At 47.2% G+C, this 18,709-nt stretch overlaps 2 protein-coding genes across 4 annotated transcripts in view; one reads left to right on the plus strand and one right to left on the minus strand.

The window, feature by feature from the left end:
- The first annotated feature begins 216 nt into the window (after positions 1-216).
- On the plus strand, positions 217-9,528 carry LOC139557489 (actin nucleation-promoting factor WAS-like). 2 transcript variants are annotated; one of them, XM_071372379.1, is made up of 11 exons: positions 217-449; positions 3,437-3,577; positions 3,807-3,893; positions 4,031-4,124; positions 6,068-6,103; positions 6,197-6,229; positions 7,102-7,300; positions 7,502-7,677; positions 7,866-8,386; positions 8,484-8,583; positions 8,723-9,528. In XM_071372379.1, exons 1-11 carry the CDS (start codon positions 342-344, stop codon positions 8,779-8,781), a joined length of 1,554 nt encoding a protein of 517 aa, XP_071228480.1. In that variant the 5' UTR covers positions 217-341; the 3' UTR covers positions 8,782-9,528. The 2 variants fall into 2 exon arrangements, with proteins under 2 accessions (XP_071228480.1, XP_071228481.1); XM_071372380.1 differs by having other exon boundaries at positions 7,105-7,300.
- The window catches only part of LOC139557488 (semaphorin-3F-like), a 57,308-nt gene continuing 47,692 nt past the window's right edge, over positions 9,094-18,709 (minus strand). For both annotated transcript variants that reach the window (XM_071372378.1, XM_071372377.1), the window contains one exon: positions 9,094-10,299. In XM_071372378.1, coding sequence (XP_071228479.1) covers positions 9,889-10,299 — 411 coding nt within the window. In that variant the 3' untranslated portion in view covers positions 9,094-9,888. The remainder of the gene's footprint in view (positions 10,300-18,709) is intronic.

The following is an 18,709-nucleotide window of genomic DNA, read 5'->3' on the forward strand; positions in this document are numbered from 1 at the left end:
CCATTGAAAATTGGGGTCTGAGTAGCGTAAATTGAGTACCTGAGAAGAGTTTGCCATTTTTAGCAATGAAACAATGACTAAAACTTAAGAGACTCTGTAGTCAGACCATGAAATATAAGTAACACTACTGAGTGAGAGAAAGAGGGGGAAAATTGTGGTTGTCCATTTCCTGTTCTGAATCTTGGTGTGCATGTAACACATTGTAGAAGGCAGAAGAGAAACCATCTGCACCATTTCAACTTGTTATTCTAACAGTCAGTGCCTGTTTGAGGAAGAGGACAGACAGGCACGTCAATGCTCAGCTCAGTTTTGATACTAAGTAGATATTCTGAGAGGGGACCATGAGTCGGGGATCTAAGTCTAAAGGAGTTCAGGAGTACAGTCCCAGCTCTCTGCTGAGCCTACAGGAGAATGAGAGGCTGGAAGACCTGCTGGGGAGGAGGTGTGCTGTAAGTCTTTCCTGGGGATGAGGGAAGGGAGGGGATGGTTGGTATGTAGACTGGTTGGATGGTAGGTACTTGGTAGGCCTATGTAGGAAACTATCTGGTTGATGTTTGGCATGGAGGAGACCTGGTTGGATGGTGTGTGGCTATTTGGTATGTAGGTGTATTTTAGGCATGTTGGTGCGGTAGTAGCACATGTCTAAGTGTTAAATAGCAACCAACTAAATAAAGGTTTTTCTGGCATATTCTGTGTTTTAAATATAGCCTTTTATTAACAAGGTCCATGTATACAGTAAGATATGATTGGGCAAATTTATGGTTGCCACTGCTTCAGTCTCATCATTATTGTTTCACTTTTATATAAATGACTAAATTAACCCCTTCAACTGTGGCTCTGATGTGTTTTATTTAGTGCATGGCGATTTCATTTGATGTAATCTAGATATTTGGCAACTTTAAAAGTAACATCTATTGTTAGAAATTCAAACAATTAAACATTTTGCATGTACAACAAGAGTCTCTACACAATGACTTTTAAACGGGCATGAGTGAATGACAGGAAATTGTGGTGTAAACCACTTCCTCTGGTAACAGAATTAGAGGCAGCAGTTTGTACACTGAGTGTACAAAACATTAAGAACACCCAGTGGTGTAAAGTGTTTAATTTGTACTTTTATTTAACTAGGCAAGTCAGTTAAGAACAAATTCTTAATTACAATGACGGCCTACACCGGCCAAACCCAGACGACGCTGGGCCAATTGTGCACCACCCTAAGGGACTCCCAATCATGACCAGGTGTGATACAGCCTGGATTCAAGCCAGGGTGTCTGTAATGACACCTCTATCACTGAGATGCAGTGCCTTAGACCGCTGCGCCACTCGAGAGCCCCAAAGTAAAAATACTTTTAAGTACTACTTAAGTACCTTTTATGGGTATCTGTATTTTACTTTACTATTTATATTTTTGACAACTTTTACTTTTACTCCACTACATTCCAAAATAAAATAATGTACTTTTTACTCCTTACGTTTTCCCTGACACCCAAAAGTACTCGTTACATTTCAATCAGTGTAGGTAAAGGGGAGGAAACAGGTTAAAGAATGATTTTTAAGCCTTGAGACAATTGTGACATGGATTGTGTATATGTGTCATTCAGAGGGTGAATGGGCAAGACAAAAGATTTAAGTGCCTTTGAACGGGGTATGGTAGTAGGTGCCAGGCGCACCGGTTTGTATAAAGTACTGCAACGCTGCCGGGTTTTTCACGCTCAACAGTTCCCTGTGTGTATCAAGAATGGTCCACCAACATAAGGACATCCAGCCAACTTGACACAACTGTGGGAAGCATTGGAGTCAACATGGGTCAGCATCCCTGTGGAATGCTTTCGACACCTTGTAGAGTCCATGCCCTGACACATTTAGGATGTTCTGAGGGCATTAGAAAGGTGTTCTTAATGTTTTGTATACTCAGTGTATGTGCAGTCTGCTTTCTTTTGACATACCAACTTCCTGGTTTCTGAGGTAGGCCTAAGCCTGCAGTGGTAGCTGACAAGTCTAACAAAATATTATTCCTACCACAGAGAAAGTGATGTCATTATTGGGGGCAGGTCTTTGCTATGAAAACTACCCAAGAACTTTCCAAACCACTGAGTACCAGCTGCTTAAAGCACTCATCACAGGTAACTTAGGTCTGACAGATGTCAGACACTTTCCGTTGGACTGGTACAGTCCATTCCGGATAAATGCAAAGACTTCCGATTGTCCTAAATGTTTGAACTTAACCTGAGCACACACACACACTATCTACAGTAAGTAGAACAGGTATGTATTTGAGTTGAGTTGAGTTTGCACTTTTCTGATGTACACTTATCTAGAGCCAACATACATATAAACTATACTGAACAAAAATATAAAAGCCACCTGTCAAGTGTTGGTCCCATGTTTCATGAACTGAAATAAAAGTTCCCAGAAATGTTCCATATGCACAAAAAGCTTATTTCTTTCAAATGTTCTCTGCATTTTTGTTTACATCCGTTGGTGAGCATTTCTACTTTGCCAAGATAATCCATCCACCTGGCAGGAGTGGCATATCAAGAAGCTGATTAAACAGCATGATTATTACACAGGTGCACCTTGTGCTAGGGACAATAAAAGGCCACTTTAAAATATGTAGTTTTGTCACACAACACAATGCCACAGATGTGAGCGTGCAATTGGCATGCTGACTGCAGGAATGTCCACCAGAGCTGTTGGCGTTGTGGCGTTGTGAGGGCAAGCGGTTTGCTAATGTCAACGTTGTGAACAGAGTGCCCCATGGTGGTATGGGTTACGGTATGGGCAGGCATAAGCTACGGACAACGAACACAATTGCATTTTATCAATGGCAATTTGAATGCACAGAGATACCGTGACGAGATCCTGAGGCCTATTGTCATGCCATTCATCCGCCGCCATCACCTCATGTTTCAGCATGATAATGGACAGCCCCACGTCGCAAGGATCTGTACACAATTCCTGGAAGCTGAAAATGTCCCAGTTCATCCATGGCCTGCATACTCACCAGACATGTCCTCCATTGAGCATGTTTGGGATGCTCTGGATCAACGTGTATGACAGCATGTTGCAGTTCCGCCAATATCCAGCAACTTCGCACAGCCATTGAAGAGGAGTGGGACAATATTCCACAGGCCACAATCAACAGCCTGATCAACTCTATGCGAAGGAGATGTATCGCTCTGCATGAGGCAAATTGTGGTCACTTCAGATACTGACTGGTTTTCTGATCCACGGTATCTATGACCAACAGATGCATACCTGTATTCCCAGTCATGTGAAAGCCACAGATTAGGGCCTAATGAATTTATTTCAATTGACTGATTTCCTTATATGAACTGTAACTCAGTAAAATCTCTGAAATTGTTGCATGTTGCGTTTATATTTATGTTCGGTATAATTAAATGTCCTGCGTGTGCGCATTTGTGTGTGTGTGTAGTCCCTGGCCACTACCGTAGCACAGCTGTACATGGCCCTGCCCCACAGTCCCACCAGCTGGAGCCTGCAGCAAACTGGGGTGGCCTGCTTCGTTAAGGACAACCATCGCCGTTCCTACTTCATACGCCTCTTTGATGTCAAGGTAACAGGAACATACACTGTCAGTCACAATGATGGAAAATATTAATCAATCAATCAAATGTAGTTAGTTATACAGCCATTTTTACATCAACAGATGTCACAAAGTGCATATACAGTAACCCAGCCTAGAAAAGGACCATTTGTTGATCCACTGTTGAGAAGTTTCCCATGAAGATATGAGTTGAAGAAGTGTTGGCCTTTCAGTTATATTAACAGTTGGCTTTTCCCAGAAAGGACAGCTGATCTGGGAGCAGGAGCTCTATAACCAAATGGTCTACCACTGTGCCCGGCCATTCTTCCATACCTTCGCTGCAGATGTAAGCAAACTTATCTTCCTCTACATTAATATGTCCTGGATACTCATGATGATGGCTTGACTGTAAATCCTAAGATGAGTGATTTTACTTTTGTCTTTCATGAGCCTATCCAAATGTTTCTCTCCAATCCAATGCAGGACTGCCAAGTGGGGCTGAACTTTGCAGATGAACAGGAGGCTGAAACCTTCCTTAGTGCAGTTGATGAGAAGATCAACCAGAGAAACCGTCAAGGTCAGGGTCATTTGTTGAAGAATGGAAGACTTGTGTTGAGTTTTTTGGTATAGGATTGACATGACATCAGATTGTATATTAGGCTACTATGTCCTCCATGTTGGTTACTGGTGAACTGTCCCACTGGGCACAGACGTCAATTCAACGTCTATTCCATGTTGGTTCAATGTAATTTCATTGAAATGATGTGTAAACAACGTTGATTCAACCAGTGTGTGCCCAGTGTGGTGATGTTTGTATTTGAGTCATACAGCGCATTCGGAAAGTATTTAGACCTCTTGACTTTTTCCACATTTTGTTACGTTACAGCCTTACTCTAAAATTGATTAAATATATATATTTTTCCTCATCGACCTACACCCCATAGTGACAACGCAAAAACAGGTTTTTAGAAAAGAATGAAATAGACATTTACATAAGTATTCAGACCCTTCACTCAGTACTTTTTTGAAGCACCTTTGGCAGCGATTACAGTCTTGAGTCTTCTTGGATATGACGCGACAAGCTTGGCACACCTGTATTTGGGGAGTTTCTCCCATTCTTCTCTGCAGATCCTCTCAAGCTCTGTCAGGTTGGATGGGGAGTGTCGGTGCACAGCTATTTTCAGGTCTCTCCATTTTCATGCTCTGACTGGGCTACACAAGGACATTCAGAGACTTGTCCCGAAGCCACTCCTGCATTGTCTTGGCTGTGTGATTAGGGTCGTTGTCCTGTTGGAAGGTGAACCTTCGCCCCAGTCTGAGGTCCTGAGCGCTCTGGAGCAGGTTTTCATCAAGGATCTCTCTGTACTTTGCTCTATTTATTATTCCCTTGATCCTGACTAGTCTCACAGTCCCTGCTGCTGAAAAACATTCCCACAGCATGATGTTGCCACAACCATGCTTCACCGTAGGGATGGTATTGGCCAAGTGATGAGCAGTGCCTGGTTTCCTCCAGACGTGACGCTTGGCATTCAGGCCAAAGAGTTCAATCTTGGTTTCATCAGACTAGAGAATCTTGTTTCTCAGGGTCTAAGAGTACTTCAGGTGCCTTTTGGCAAACTCCAAGCGGGCTGTCACGTGCCTTCCGTCTGGCCACTCTATCATAAAGGCCTGATTGGTGGAGTGCTGCAGAGATGGTTGTCCTTCTGGAAGGTTCTCCCATCGCCACAGAGGAACTCTGGAGCTCTGCCAGAGTGACCATCGGGTTCTTGGTCACCTCCCTGACCAAGGCCCTTCTCCCCCGATTGCTCAGTTTGGCCGGGCAGCCAGCTCTAGGAAGAGTCTTGATGGTTCCAAACTTCTTCCATTTAAGAATGATGGAGGCCACTGTGTTCTTGGGGACCTTCAATGCTGTAGACATTTTTTGGTACCCTTCCCCAAATCTGTGCCTCGACACAGTCCTGTCTCAGAGCTCTATAGACAATTCATTCGACCTCATGGCTTGGTTTCTGCTCTGACATGCACTGTCAACTGTGGGACCTTATATAGACAGGTGTGTGCCTTTCCAAATTATGTCCAATCAATTGAATTTACCACAGGTGGACTCCAATCAATTTGTAGAAACATCTCAAGGATGATCAATGGAAACAGGATGCACCTGAGCTCAATTTCGAGTCTCATAGCAAAGGGTCTGAATACTTATGTAAATCATTTCAAAAACCTGTTTTCACTTTGTCATTATGGGGTATTGTGTGCAGATTGATGAGGGGGAAAAAGTATTTCATCAATTTTAGAATAAGGCTGTAACGTAACAAAATGTGGAAAAAGTGAAGGGGTCTGAATACTTTCCTAATGCACTGTATTTGAACTAATATATCTCTGACACTGGAAAACATAACAGATATTGTAATGTGAGGTTCCATGGAGGGTAGCTGTGGTGTTTCAAAGTAAAGGTTGTGGTGAAGATGAGTAGATATGATCTCAACTGGCATCCTCTTGTTCCTCCTTCCTTCCCTCTCACAGTGTCAGAGAAGAAACAGCGCCCCCTGCCTTCCAGTGGTAAGACTGATTTACACTGAGGCCCTTATCTGAAGTAATCCCAAAATAATCCTCGTATTCTCCCTGATCAAATTCTGTGTGTTTTACTTACAGACAGAGGGGGACTACCTCCACTTCCTGGTAAAGGTGAGTATCCCACATTCCATTGTATGTGTTATACCTGGGCTCCCAAGTGGCGCAGCAGTCTAACACACTGTATCGCAGTGCTAAAGGTGTCACTACAGACCGTGGTTCGTTCCCAGCCTGGTCGTGATCGGGAGTCCCATAGTGCGGCGCACAATTGCCTCAGCATTGTCCTGGTTAGGGTTTGGCTGGTGTAGGCTGTCATTGTGAATAATAATTTGATCTTAACTGACTTAAATAAAGGTTAAATAGAAATATTACTAAGTACTGTATATGCCGTTCACAAGTTTGGGGTCACTTAGAAATATCTTTTTTTTTAAAGAAAAGCCCATTTTTTGTTCATTAAAATAACATAAAATTGCTCCAGATACTCAACTAGTCTAAAGAAGGCCAGTTTTATTGCTTCGTTAATCAGCACAACAGTTTTCAGCTGTGTTAACATAATTGCAAAAGTGTTTTCTAGTAATCAATTAGCCTTTTAAAATGATAAACTTTGATTAGCTAACACAACGTGCCATTGGAACACAGGAGTGATGGTTGCTGATAATGGGCCTCTGTACCCTTTTGTAGATATTCCAAAAAACATCAGCCGTTTCTAGCTACAGTAGTCATTTACAACATGAACAATGTCTACACTGTATTTCTGATAAATTTGATGTTATTTTAATGGACAACAATGTGCTTTTCTTTCAAAAACAAGGACATTTCTAAGTGACCCCAAACTTTTGAACAGTAGTGTATATATACCTCAGGCACAATAACTAACTGACCCAATATCTAAACTGTAAACATATACATTACACATCTCTGACAAGATATCTTTACCCACGAGAGACATATACTGTGACTTATGCATGTACACTTCCATTGTAAAGCAGGATCTGGCAGTCCCACTTCTCCCTCCATGGCCACCATGGACATCCAGAACCCAGACATCCAGGCTTCACGCTACCGCTCCGTCACACCTGTGCCTGCCCCTGCCTTTGTCAGTAAGGCAAAGAAGGACAAGAAAAAGGACAAGAAGAAGATCAGTAAACTCTCCAAAGCAGACATAGGAGCACCCAGTGGGTTCAAGTGAGTGGATACTAAGCACACACATATAAGCAGGCAGTTAAATAAAGCCATCATAATCTATCACAACACATGTAACCTCATGACACCTTGTCATAAAATTGTTTGTCCTCAATTTGTTTAATTTACAAATCCAGGATTGTCTCCAAGCGTGCCACTCATTCAGGTGTATTTTCCTCTTCCTCTCTCTCCTCCCCTCCTCAGACACGTGAGTCATGTGGGCTGGGACCCCAACAACCTGGACCCTGACCTGAAGAAGCTGCTGTCCTGTGCTGGGATCAGTGAGGCTGAGTTGAAGGATGAGGAGACCTCCCAACTCATCCAACAAGTCATTGAGAACTCAGGCGGCATGGAGGCAGTCAAAAAGGCCATGAACACTGGTGAGTGTCGTTCTGAGTGTCTGTCTACTGGTCTAAAGTTCATCATCACTTCAGTGGAAGTATTGAATTGTACTTCACTGTAGGCTATTGTTCTGGTGTACTCTGTTATACAATTTTATTACTAAATGTATATTCAAACTATTTTTGTAATCCAATATTTTGCTGTTTTTTCATCCCATTGCATACAGGTCCTGGGCCTCCTGGTAGGCAGGGTCCTCTCCCCCCAGTACCAGGGAGCTGTTCCTCCCCTCCTGCCCCTCCTCCTCCACGGGGAGGTCGCTCTGGCCCCCTGCCCCCTGTCCCAGGACAGCCAGGGCGTGGCCCGCCCCCCTCCCAGCCCCCTCCTTCACGTGGAGCCCTGCCACCTCCACCCCCGTTAGGCGGCCGAGGTGGACTCCCACCCCCTCCACCCTCTGTGTCCCATAGTTCTCTTCCACCTCCCCCTCCCCCTGGTCACCAGCGCTCCATGCCTGCACCTCCTCCTCCTGCTCCATCCACCCCCAGTCGAGGAGGCCCAGCGCCTCCTCCACCTCCTCCTCCCCCGCCTCCCCCAGCCCAGAGCTCTGGAGACTTTCCTCCTCCTCCTCCCCCCTGTAAAGGTCCCCCACCACCTGCTCCTGCATCTTCAGGAGGAGGTGGAGGAGGAGGTGAAAGAGGTGAAAGAGGAGCTCTGCTGGACCAGATCCGCCTGGGAAGGAAGCTCAAAAACGTAAACCCAACTTGTTCAAATACAAAATTGTCTTTGTCAGTGAGATTGAGTCTACATATTTCAGTTTACATAATCATTGACCTTTTGTGTGTCCCAGGTCCCAGACAGTCCTGAGCCTACCCAGGAAGACTCAGAGGGTATTGTAGGAGCTCTGATGATGGTTATGCAGAAGAGGAGTAAAGTCATTCACTCCTCTGGTGAGCACCTTCTCATCCTAATCTTTCAATCATTCATTCTACAAATGTGTAAATTAAAACAAATGCATTGTGGCTTGTCCTCTTGAATCTTAAAATTAATCTCTGCATAACATATATTCATTCCTCTCTTCTGTTTCAGATGAAGGTGAAGAAGAAGGAGGGTATGATGATGAAGATGATGATGAATGGGACGACTGATAAGTGCATTCCGTACTGTATTATTTTCCACTCTGTAACCATGGACTTCAAAGTTAGGTTGATCCAGTTAGATTTAGGCCTAGATTCAGTCTGCAGCGCTGAAGATCGATGCTCTACCGCAGATTTTTATCTTACCATGAATGCTGGAACAATGCCTTTAAATTTCAATTGCGCAGTAGTGCGGATCTTCAGCGCTATGGATTGAATCTAGCCCTTACACATAGAAAATGTACACCTCAAGAATGCTACAGATAAGGATTGTGTGAAAGGCCCAAAGGTTAAATATATCAACAGAACGTAGGACAGAGAAGGTTAGATGGGATAACATATCTTTATATCTGTCGTTTGAACGTTTCCATTGTAGGACTCATGCTGAGTATGTACATTACATTACAGTATGTTGCTCAATATCATTATAAAAGATGGTGAGGTCTTCTACACACAGTCTTCTTTCTACCTGTTCCCATTCAAATATTTTATATTACTGGAATGTAGTATTACAACTAATATTATGCACACATATGATTTCCCATCTTAATCTTCTACATGTAGATATTGTCTGTTTTGTGCAAATATAAACAAACATATGTCACAAAGGCGTTAGAGAGCGCAAGAGTCACCACAATTACAACATCACATATGGTTTTAGTAGACAAATACATACATCATACCATACAATTACTATCTCTCAACGTTGAACAATAAGATGTACACATTTCCAAACTGAATAAAGAATGCAAAGACAAACGCTTTTTAATTATTATACATGAATAAATCATGGATCTATTATTATAATATGATATATACACATATCAATATATTACATTTCTATACTGAGATACTGGGTTGTGTGAGGGTGTCACCACCACCATACAAAGGGAGATGAAGCTCATGTTTGGTGTCAAACATGGATTTCGAGTCTATCATATGGAGTCTCCTGGCTGGCTAGTGTTGGAGAGGTCCAGTCCTCTATCTGCCGTGTGTCTCCTGGCTCTCTGTGTGTCTCCTGGCTGGCTAGTGTTGGAAAAGTCCAGTACTCTATCTGCCTTGGGTCTCCTGGCTCTCTGTGTGTCTCCTGGCTGGCTAGTGTTGGAGAAGTCCAGTCCGCTATCTGCCTTGGGTCTCCTGGCTCTCTGTGTGTCTCCTGGACGTGCGTTTGGGCTTCTGCTGCTTGAGCCCTAGCTGCTCCCAGTAAGACTGACAGTACTGGTGGATCAACTTGATTTCTGGCTGGGATGGGGTGTCTGTGAGAGGGAGGGTTGGGGGGTGCTTCGGTTGCTGGGCGTCATGTTGTCCCCCCCGCCCGTTGGGAGGGCTGTTGGAGGTCATGGGGTCATCGTCAGGGGAGGTGAGGGCCACCACGATGTCTCGGTCCAGGATGCGCAGCGCCACACGGGCCACCGTGTGTTTGAAGTTGTTCTCCGTGGCCAGGCAATGGTACAGACCGGCGTCTGATTGGCTGAGAGACTTCAGAAGGATTCCCTGGGGTGTCTTCAGATACTCTCTGTCCCGGTTGAGCTGAGGGGTAGGGGGAGAGAGAGTGTTATGGTAGTGAGGGGGAGAGAGAGTGTTATAGTAGTGAGGGCGAGAGAGGGTTATGGTAGTGAGGCGGAGAGAGAGTGTTATGGTAGTGAGGGGGAGAGAGAGTGTTATTGTAGTGAGGGGGAGAGAGAGTGTTATAGTAGTGAGGGGGAGAGAGAGTGTTATAGTAGTGAGGGCGAGAGGGTTATGGTAGTGAGGCGGAGAGAGAGTGTTATGGTAGTGAGGGGGAGAGAGAGTGTTATTGTAGTGAGGGGGAGAGAGAGTGTTATAGTAGTGAGGGGGAGAGAGAGTGTTATAGTAGTGAGGGGGAGAGAGTGTTATGGTAGTGAGGAGGAGAGTGTTATAGTAGTGAGGGAGAGAAAATGTTATGGTAGTGAGGGGGAGAGAGAGTGTTATGGCAGTGAGGGGGAGAGAGAGTGTTATAGTAGTGAGGGGGAGAGTGTGTTATGGTAGTGAGGGGGAGAGAGAGTGTTATGGCAGTGAGGGGGAGAGAGAGTGTTATAGTAGTGAGGGGAGAGAGAGTGTTATAGTAGTGAGGGGGAGAGAGAGTGTTATAGTAGTGAGGGGGAGAGAGAGTGTTATGGTAGTGAGGGGGAGAGAGAGTGTTATGGCAGTGAGGGGGAGAGAGAGTGTTATAGTAGTGAGGGGGAGAGAGTGTTATGGCAGTGAGGGGGAGAGAGAGTGTTATAGTAGTGAGGGGGAGAGAGAGTGTTATAGTAGTGAGGGGGAGAGAGAGTGTTATAGTAGTGAGGGAGAGAGTGTAATGGTAGTGAGGGGGAGAGAGAGTGCTATGGTAGTGAGGGGGAGAGAGAGTGTTATGGTAGTGAGGGGGGAGAGAGAGTGTTATGGTAGTGAGGGGGAGAGAGAGTGTTATGGTAGTGAGGAGGAGAGTGTTATAGTAGTGAGGGAGAGAAAATGTTATGGTAGTGAGGGGGTGAGAGAGTGTTATGATAGTGAGGCGGAGAGAGAGTGTTATGGCAGTGAGGGGGAGAGAGAGTGTTATAGTAGTGAGGGGGAGGGAGTGTTATAGTAGTGAGGGAGAGAGAGAGTGTTATAGTAGTGAGGGGGAGAGAGAGTGTTATAGTAGTGAGGGCGAGAGGGTTATGGTAGTGAGGCGGAGAGAGAGTGTTATGGTAGTGAGGGGGAGAGAGAGTGTTATTGTAGTGAGGGGGAGAGAGAGTGTTATAGTAGTGAGGGGGAGAGAGAGTGTTATAGTAGTGAGGGGGAGAGAGTGTTATGGTAGTGAGGAGGAGAGTGTTATAGTAGTGAGGGAGAGAAAATGTTATGGTAGTGAGGGGGAGAGAGAGTGTTATGGCAGTCAGGGGGAGAGAGAGTGTTATAGTAGTGAGGGGGAGAGTGTGTTATGGTAGTGAGGGGGAGAGAGAGTGTTATGGCAGTGAGGGGGAGAGAGAGTGTTATTGTAGTGAGGGGGAGAGAGAGTGTTATAGTAGTGAGGGGGAGAGAGAGTGTTATAGTAGTGAGGGGGAGAGAGTGTTATGGTAGTGAGGAGGAGAGTGTTATAGTAGTGAGGGAGAGAAAATGTTATGGTAGTGAGGGGGAGAGAGAGTGTTATGGCAGTGAGGGGGAGAGAGAGTGTTATAGTAGTGAGGGGGAGAGTGTGTTATGGTAGTGAGGGGGAGAGAGAGTGTTATGGCAGTGAGGGGGAGAGAGAGTGTTATAGTAGTGAGGGGGACAGAGAGTGTTATAGTAGTGAGGGGGAGAGAGAGTGTTATAGTAGTGAGGGGGAGAGAGAGTGTTATGGTAGTGAGGGGGAGAGAGAGTGTTATGGCAGTGAGGGGGAGAGAGAGTGTTATGGCAGTGAGGGGGAGAGAGAGTGCTATGGTAGTGAGGGGGAGAGAGAGTGTTATAGTAGTGAGGAGGAGAGAGTGTTATGGTAGTGAGGGGGAGAGAGAGTGTTATGGCAGTGAGGGGGAGAGAGAGTGCTATGGTAGTGAGGGGGAGAGAGAGTGTTATAGTAGTGAGGAGGAGAGAGTGTTATGGTAGTGAGGGGGAGAGAGAGTGTTATGGTAGTGAGGGGGAGAGAGTGTTATGGTAGTGAGGGGGAGAGAGAGTGTTATAGTAGTGAGGGGGAGAGAGTGTTATGGTAGTGAGGGGGAGAGAGAGTGTTATGGCAGTGAGGGGGAGAGAGAGTGTTATAGTAGTGAGGGGGAGAGAGAGTGTTATAGTAGTGAGGGGGAGAGAGAGTGTTATAGTAGTGAGGGAGAGAGTGTTATGGTAGTGAGGGGGAGAGAGAGTGCTATGGTAGTGAGGGGGAGAGAGAGTGTTATGGTAGTGAGGGGGGAGAGAGAGTGTTATGGTAGTGAGGGGGAGAGAGAGTGTTATGGTAGTGAGGGGGGAGAGTGTTATGGTAATGAGGGGGGAGAGTGTTATAGTAGTGAGGGGGAGAGAGTGTTATGGTAGTGAGGGGGTGAGAGAGTGTTATGATAGTGAGGCGGAGAGAGAGTGTTATGGCAGTGAGTGGGAGAGAGAGTGTTATAGTAGTGAGGGGGAGAGAGTGTTATAGTAGTGAGGGAGAGAGAGTGTTATGGTAGTGAGGGGGAGAGAGAGTGCTATAGTAGTGAGGAGGAGAGAGAGTTATGATAGTGAGGGGGAGAGAGAGTGTTATGGTAGTGAGGGGGAGAGAGTGTTATGGTAGTGAGGGGGAGAGAGAGTGCTATGGTAGTGAGGGGGTGAGAGAGTGTTATAGTAGTGAGGGAGAGAGAGTGTTATGGTAGTGAGGGGGAGAGAGGGGGAGAGAGAGTGCTATGGTAGTGAGGGGGAGAGAGAGTGTTATAGTAGTGAGGGAGAGAGAGTGTTATGGTAGTGAGGGGGAGAGAGAGTGCTATGGTAGTGAGGGGGAGAGCGAGTGTTATGGTAGTGAGGGAGAGAGAGTGTTATGGTAGTGAGGCGGAGAGAGAGTGTTATAGTAGTGAGGGGGAGAGAGTGTTATGGTAGTGAGGGGGAGAGAGAGTGTTATGATAGTGAGGCGGAGAGAGAGTATTATAGTAGTGAGGGGGAGAGAGTGTTATAGTAGTGAGGGGGAGAGAGTGTTATAGTAGTGAGGGGGAGAGAGAGTGTTATAGTAGTGAGGGGGAGAGAGTGTTATGGTAGTGAGGGGGAGAGAGAGTGTTATGGCAGTGAGGGGGTGAGAGAGTGTTATGGTAGTGAGGGGGAGAGAGAGTGTTATGGTAGTGAGGGGGAGAGAGGGGGAGAGAGAGTGTTATGGCAGTGAGGGGGAGAGAGGGGGAGAGAGAGTGCTATGGTAGTGAGGGGGAGAGAGAGTGTTATAGTAGTGAGGGAGAGAGAGTGTTATGGTAGTGAGGGGGAGAGAGAGTGCTATGGTAGTGAGGGGGAGAGAGAGTGTTATGGTAGTGAGGGAGAGAGAGTGTTATGGTAGTGAGGGGGAGAGAGAGTGCTATGGTAGTGAGGGGGAGAGAGAGTGTTATGGTAGTGAGGGGGGAGAGAGAGTGTTATGGTAGTGAGGGGGAGAGAGAGTGTTATGGTAGTGAGGGGGGGAGAGTGTTATGGTAATGAGGGGGGAGAGTGTTATGGTAGTGAGGGGAGAGAGAGTGTTATGGTAGTGAGGGGGAGAGAGAGTGTTATGGTCATGAGGGAGAGAGAGAGTGTTATGGTAGTGAGGGCGAGAGAGTGTTATGGTAGTGAGGGGGAGAGAGAGTGTTATGGCAGTGAGGGGAAGAGTTATAGTAGTGAGGGGGAGAGAGTGTTATGGTAGTGAGGGGGAGAGAGAGTGTTATGGTAGTGAGGGGGGAGAGAGAGTGTTATGGTAGTGAGGGGGAGAGAGAGTGTTATGGCAGTGAGGGGGAGAGAGAGTGTTATGGTAGTGAGGGGGAGAGAGAGTGTTATGGTAGTGAGGGGGAGAGAGTGTTATAGTAGTGAGGGGGAGAGAGTGTTATAGTAGTGAGGGAGAGAGAGTGTTATGGTAGTGAGGGGGAGAGAGAGTGTTATAGTAGTGAGGAGGAGAGAGAGTTATGATAGTGAGGGGGAGAGAGAGTGTTATGGTAGTGAGGGGGAGAGAGTGTTATGGTAGTGAGGGGGAGAGAGAGTGCTATGGTAGTGAGGGGGTGAGAGAGTGTTATAGTAGTGAGGGAGAGAGAGTGTTATGGTAGTGAGGGGGAGAGAGGGGGAGAGAGAGTGCTATGGTAGTGAGGGGGAGAGAGAGTGTTATAGTAGTGAGGGAGAGAGAGTGTTATGGTAGTGAGGGGGAGAGAGAGTGCTATGGTAGTGAGGGGGAGAGAGAGTGTTATGGTAGTGAGGGAGAGAGAGTGTTATGGTAGTGAGGGGGAGAGAGAGTGCTATGGTAGTGAGGGGGAGAGAGAGTGCTATGGTAGTGAGGGGGAGAGAGAGTGTTATGGTAGTGAGGGGGGAGAGAGAGTGTTATGGTAGTGAGGGGGAGAGAGAGTGTTATGGTAGTGAGGGGGGGAGAGTGTTATGGTAATGAGGGGGGAGAGTGTTATAGTAGTGAGGGGGAGAGAGTGTTATGGTAGTGAGGGGGTGAGAGAGTGTTATGATAGTGAGGCGGAGAGAGAGTGTTATGGCAGTGAGGGGGAGAGAGAGTGTTATAGTAGTGAGGGGGAGAGAGTGTTATGGTAGTGAGGGGGAGAGAGAGTGTTATGGCAGTGAGGGGGAGAGAGAGTCTTATAGTAGTGAGGGGGAGAGAGAGTGTTATAGTAGTGAGGGGGAGAGAGTGTTATAGTAGTGAGGGAGAGAGTGTTATGGTAGTGAGGGGGAGAGAGAGTGCTATGGTAGTGAGGGGGAGAGAGAGTGTTATGGTAGTGAGGGGGGAGAGAGAGTGTTATGGTAGTGAGGGGGAGAGAGAGTGTTATGGTAGTGAGGGGGGGAGAGTGTTATGGTAATGAGGGGGGAGAGTGTTATAGTAGTGAGGGGGAGAGAGTGTTATGGTAGTGAGGGGGTGAGAGAGTGTTATGATAGTGAGGCGGAGAGAGAGTGTTATGGCAGTGAGGGGGAGAGAGAGTGTTATAGTAGTGAGGGGGAGAGAGTGTTATGGTAGTGAGGGGGAGAGAGAGTGTTATGGCAGTGAGGGGGAGAGAGAGTGTTATAGTAGTGAGGGGGAGAGAGAGTGTTATAGTAGTGAGGGGGAGAGAGAGTGTTATAGTAGTGAGGGAGAGAGTGTTATGGTAGTGAGGGGGAGAGAGAGTGCTATGGTAGTGAGGGGGAGAGAGAGTGTTATGGTAGTGAGGGGGGAGAGAGAGTGTTATGGTAGTGAGGGGGAGAGAGAGTGTTATGGTAGTGAGGGGGGGAGAGTGTTATGGTAATGAGGGGGGAGAGTGTTATAGTAGTGAGGGGGAGAGAGTGTTATGGTAGTGAGGGGGTGAGAGAGTGTTATGATAGTGAGGCGGAGAGAGAGTGTTATGGCAGTGAGGGGGAGAGAGAGTGTTATAGTAGTGAGGGGGAGAGAGTGTTATAGTAGTGAGGGAGAGAGAGTGTTATGGTAGTGAGGGGGAGAGAGAGTGTTATAGTAGTGAGGAGGAGAGAGAGTTATGATAGTGAGGGGGAGAGAGAGTGTTATGGTAGTGAGGGGGAGAGAGTGTTATGGTAGTGAGGGGGAGAGAGAGTGCTATGGTAGTGAGGGGGTGAGAGAGTGTTATAGTAGTGAGGGAGAGAGAGTGTTATGGTAGTGAGGGGGAGAGAGGGGGAGAGAGAGTGCTATGGTAGTGAGGGGGAGAGAGAGTGTTATAGTAGTGAGGGAGAGAGAGTGTTATGGTAGTGAGGGGGAGAGAGAGTGCTATGGTAGTGAGGGGGAGAGAGAGTGTTATGGTAGTGAGGGAGAGAGAGTGTTATGGTAGTGAGGGGGAGAGAGGGGGAGAGAGAGTGCTATGGTAGTGAGGGGGAGAGAGAGTGTTATAGTAGTGAGGAGGAGAGAGAGTTAGGATAGGGAGAGAGAGTGTTATGGTAGTGAGGGGGAGAGAGTGTTATGGTAGTGAGGGGGAGAGAGAGTGCTATGGTAGTGAGGGGGTGAGAGAGTGTTATAGTAGTGAGGGAGAGAGAGTGTTATGGTAGTGAGGGGGAGAGAGGGGGAGAGAGAGTGCTATGGTAGTGAGGGGGAGAGAGAGTGTTATAGTAGTGAGGGAGAGAGAGTGTTATGGTAGTGAGGGGGAGAGAGAGTGCTATGGTAGTGAGGGGGAGAGAGAGTGTTATGGTAGTGAGGGAGAGAGAGTGTTATGGTAGTGAGGGGGAGAGAGAGTGCTATGGTAGTGAGGGGGAGAGAGAGTGCTATGGTAGTGAGGGGGAGAGAGAGTGTTATGGTAGTGAGGGGGGAGAGAGAGTGTTATGGTAGTGAGGGGGAGAGAGAGTGTTATGGTAGTGAGGGGGGGAGAGTGTTATGGTAATGAGGGGGGAGAGTGTTATAGTAGTGAGGGGGAGAGAGTGTTATGGTAGTGAGGGGGTGAGAGAGTGTTATGATAGTGAGGCGGAGAGAGAGTGTTATGGCAGTGAGGGGGAGAGAGAGTGTTATAGTAGTGAGGGGGAGAGAGTGTTATGGTAGTGAGGGGGAGAGAGAGTGTTATGGCAGTGAGGGGGAGAGAGAGTGTTATAGTAGTGAGGGGGAGAGAGAGTGTTATAGTAGTGAGGGGGAGAGAGAGTGTTATAGTAGTGAGGGAGAGAGTGTTATGGTAGTGAGGGGGAGAGAGAGTGCTATGGTAGTGAGGGGGAGAGAGAGTGTTATGGTAGTGAGGGGGGAGAGAGAGTGTTATGGTAGTGAGGGGGAGAGAGAGTGTTATGGTAGTGAGGGGGGGAGAGTGTTATGGTAATGAGGGGGGAGAGTGTTATAGTAGTGAGGGGGAGAGAGTGTTATGGTAGTGAGGGGGTGAGAGAGTGTTATGATAGTGAGGCGGAGAGAGAGTGTTATGGCAGTGAGGGGGAGAGAGAGTGTTATAGTAGTGAGGGGGAGAGAGTGTTATAGTAGTGAGGGAGAGAGAGTGTTATGGTAGTGAGGGGGAGAGAGAGTGTTATAGTAGTGAGGAGGAGAGAGAGTTATGATAGTGAGGGGGAGAGAGAGTGTTATGGGAGTGAGGGGGAGAGAGTGTTATGGTAGTGAGGGGGAGAGAGAGTGCTATGGTAGTGAGGGGGTGAGAGAGTGTTATAGTAGTGAGGGAGAGAGAGTGTTATGGTAGTGAGGGGGAGAGAGGGGGAGAGAGAGTGCTATGGTAGTGAGGGGGAGAGAGAGTGTTATAGTAGTGAGGGAGAGAGAGTGTTATGGTAGTGAGGGGGAGAGAGAGTGCTATGGTAGTGAGGGGGAGAGAGAGTGTTATGGTAGTGAGGGAGAGAGAGTGTTATGGTAGTGAGGGGGAGAGAGAGTGCTATGGTAGTGAGGGGGAGAGAGAGTGCTATGGTAGTGAGGGGGAGAGAGAGTGTTATGGTAGTGAGGGGGGAGAGAGAGTGTTATGGTAGTGAGGGGGAGAGAGAGTGTTATGGTATTGAGGGGGGGAGAGTGTTATGGTAATGAGGGGGGAGAGTGTTATAGTAGTGAGGGGGAGAGAGTGTTATGGTAGTGAGGGGGTGAGAGAGTGTTATGATAGTGAGGCGGAGAGAGAGTGTTATGGCAGTGAGGGGGAGAGAGAGTGTTATAGTAGTGAGGGGGAGGGAGTGTTATAGTAGTGAGGGAGAGAGAGTGTTATGGTAGTGAGGGGGCGAGAGAGTGTTATAGTAGTGAGGAGGAGAGAGTGTTATGGTAGTGAGGGGGAGAGAGAGTGTTATGGTAGTGAGGGGGAGAGAGTGTTATGGTAGTGAGGGGGAGAGAGAGTGCTATGGTAGTGAGGGGGAGAGAGAGTGTTATAGTAGTGAGGGAGAGAGAGTGTTATGGTAGTGAGGGGGAGAGAGGGGGAGAGAGAGTGCTATGGTAGTGAGGGGGAGAGAGAGTGTTATAGTAGTGAGGGAGAGAGAGTGTTATGGTAGTGAGGGGGAGAGAGAGTGCTATGGTAGTGAGGGGGAGAGAGAGTGTTATGGTAGTGAGGGAGAGAGAGTGTTATGGTAGTGAGGGGGAGAGAGAGTGCTATGGTAGTGAGGGGGAGAGAGAGTGTTATGGTAGTGAGGGGGGAGAGAGAGTGTTATGGTAGTGAGGGGGAGAGAGAGTGTTATGGTAGTGAGGGGGGGAGAGTGTTATGGTAATGAGGGAGAGAGAATGTTATGGTAGTGAGGGGGAGAGAGGGGGAGAGAGAGTGCTATGGTAGTGAGGGGGAGAGAGAGTGTTATAGTAGTGAGGGAGAGAGAGTGTTATGGTAGTGAGGGGGAGAGAGAGTGCTATGGTAGTGAGGGGGAGAGAGAGTGTTATGGTAGTGAGGGAGAGAGAGTGTTATGGTAGTGAGGGGGAGAGAGAGTGCTATGGTAGTGAGGGGGAGAGAGAGTGCTA

Source organism: Salvelinus alpinus, chromosome 28, assembly GCF_045679555.1.
Source record: "Salvelinus alpinus chromosome 28, SLU_Salpinus.1, whole genome shotgun sequence".
NCBI lineage: Eukaryota > Metazoa > Chordata > Actinopteri > Salmoniformes > Salmonidae > Salvelinus > Salvelinus alpinus.

What these genes read in the sequence shown, in the direction of transcription:
- LOC139557489 (XM_071372379.1), top strand. Translation starts at nt 342, where the DNA reads ATGAGTCGGGGATCTAAGTCTAAAGGAGTTCAGGAGTACAGTCCCAGC. An exon ending in CAAAAAGGCCATGAACACTG is followed by an intron (nt 7,678 to 7,865) that starts GTGAGTGTCGTT and finishes CATTGCATACAG; the next exon opens with GTCCTGGGCCTCCTGGTAGG. An exon ending in TGGGAAGGAAGCTCAAAAAC is followed by an intron (nt 8,387 to 8,483) that starts GTAAACCCAACT and finishes TGTGTGTCCCAG; the next exon opens with GTCCCAGACAGTCCTGAGCC.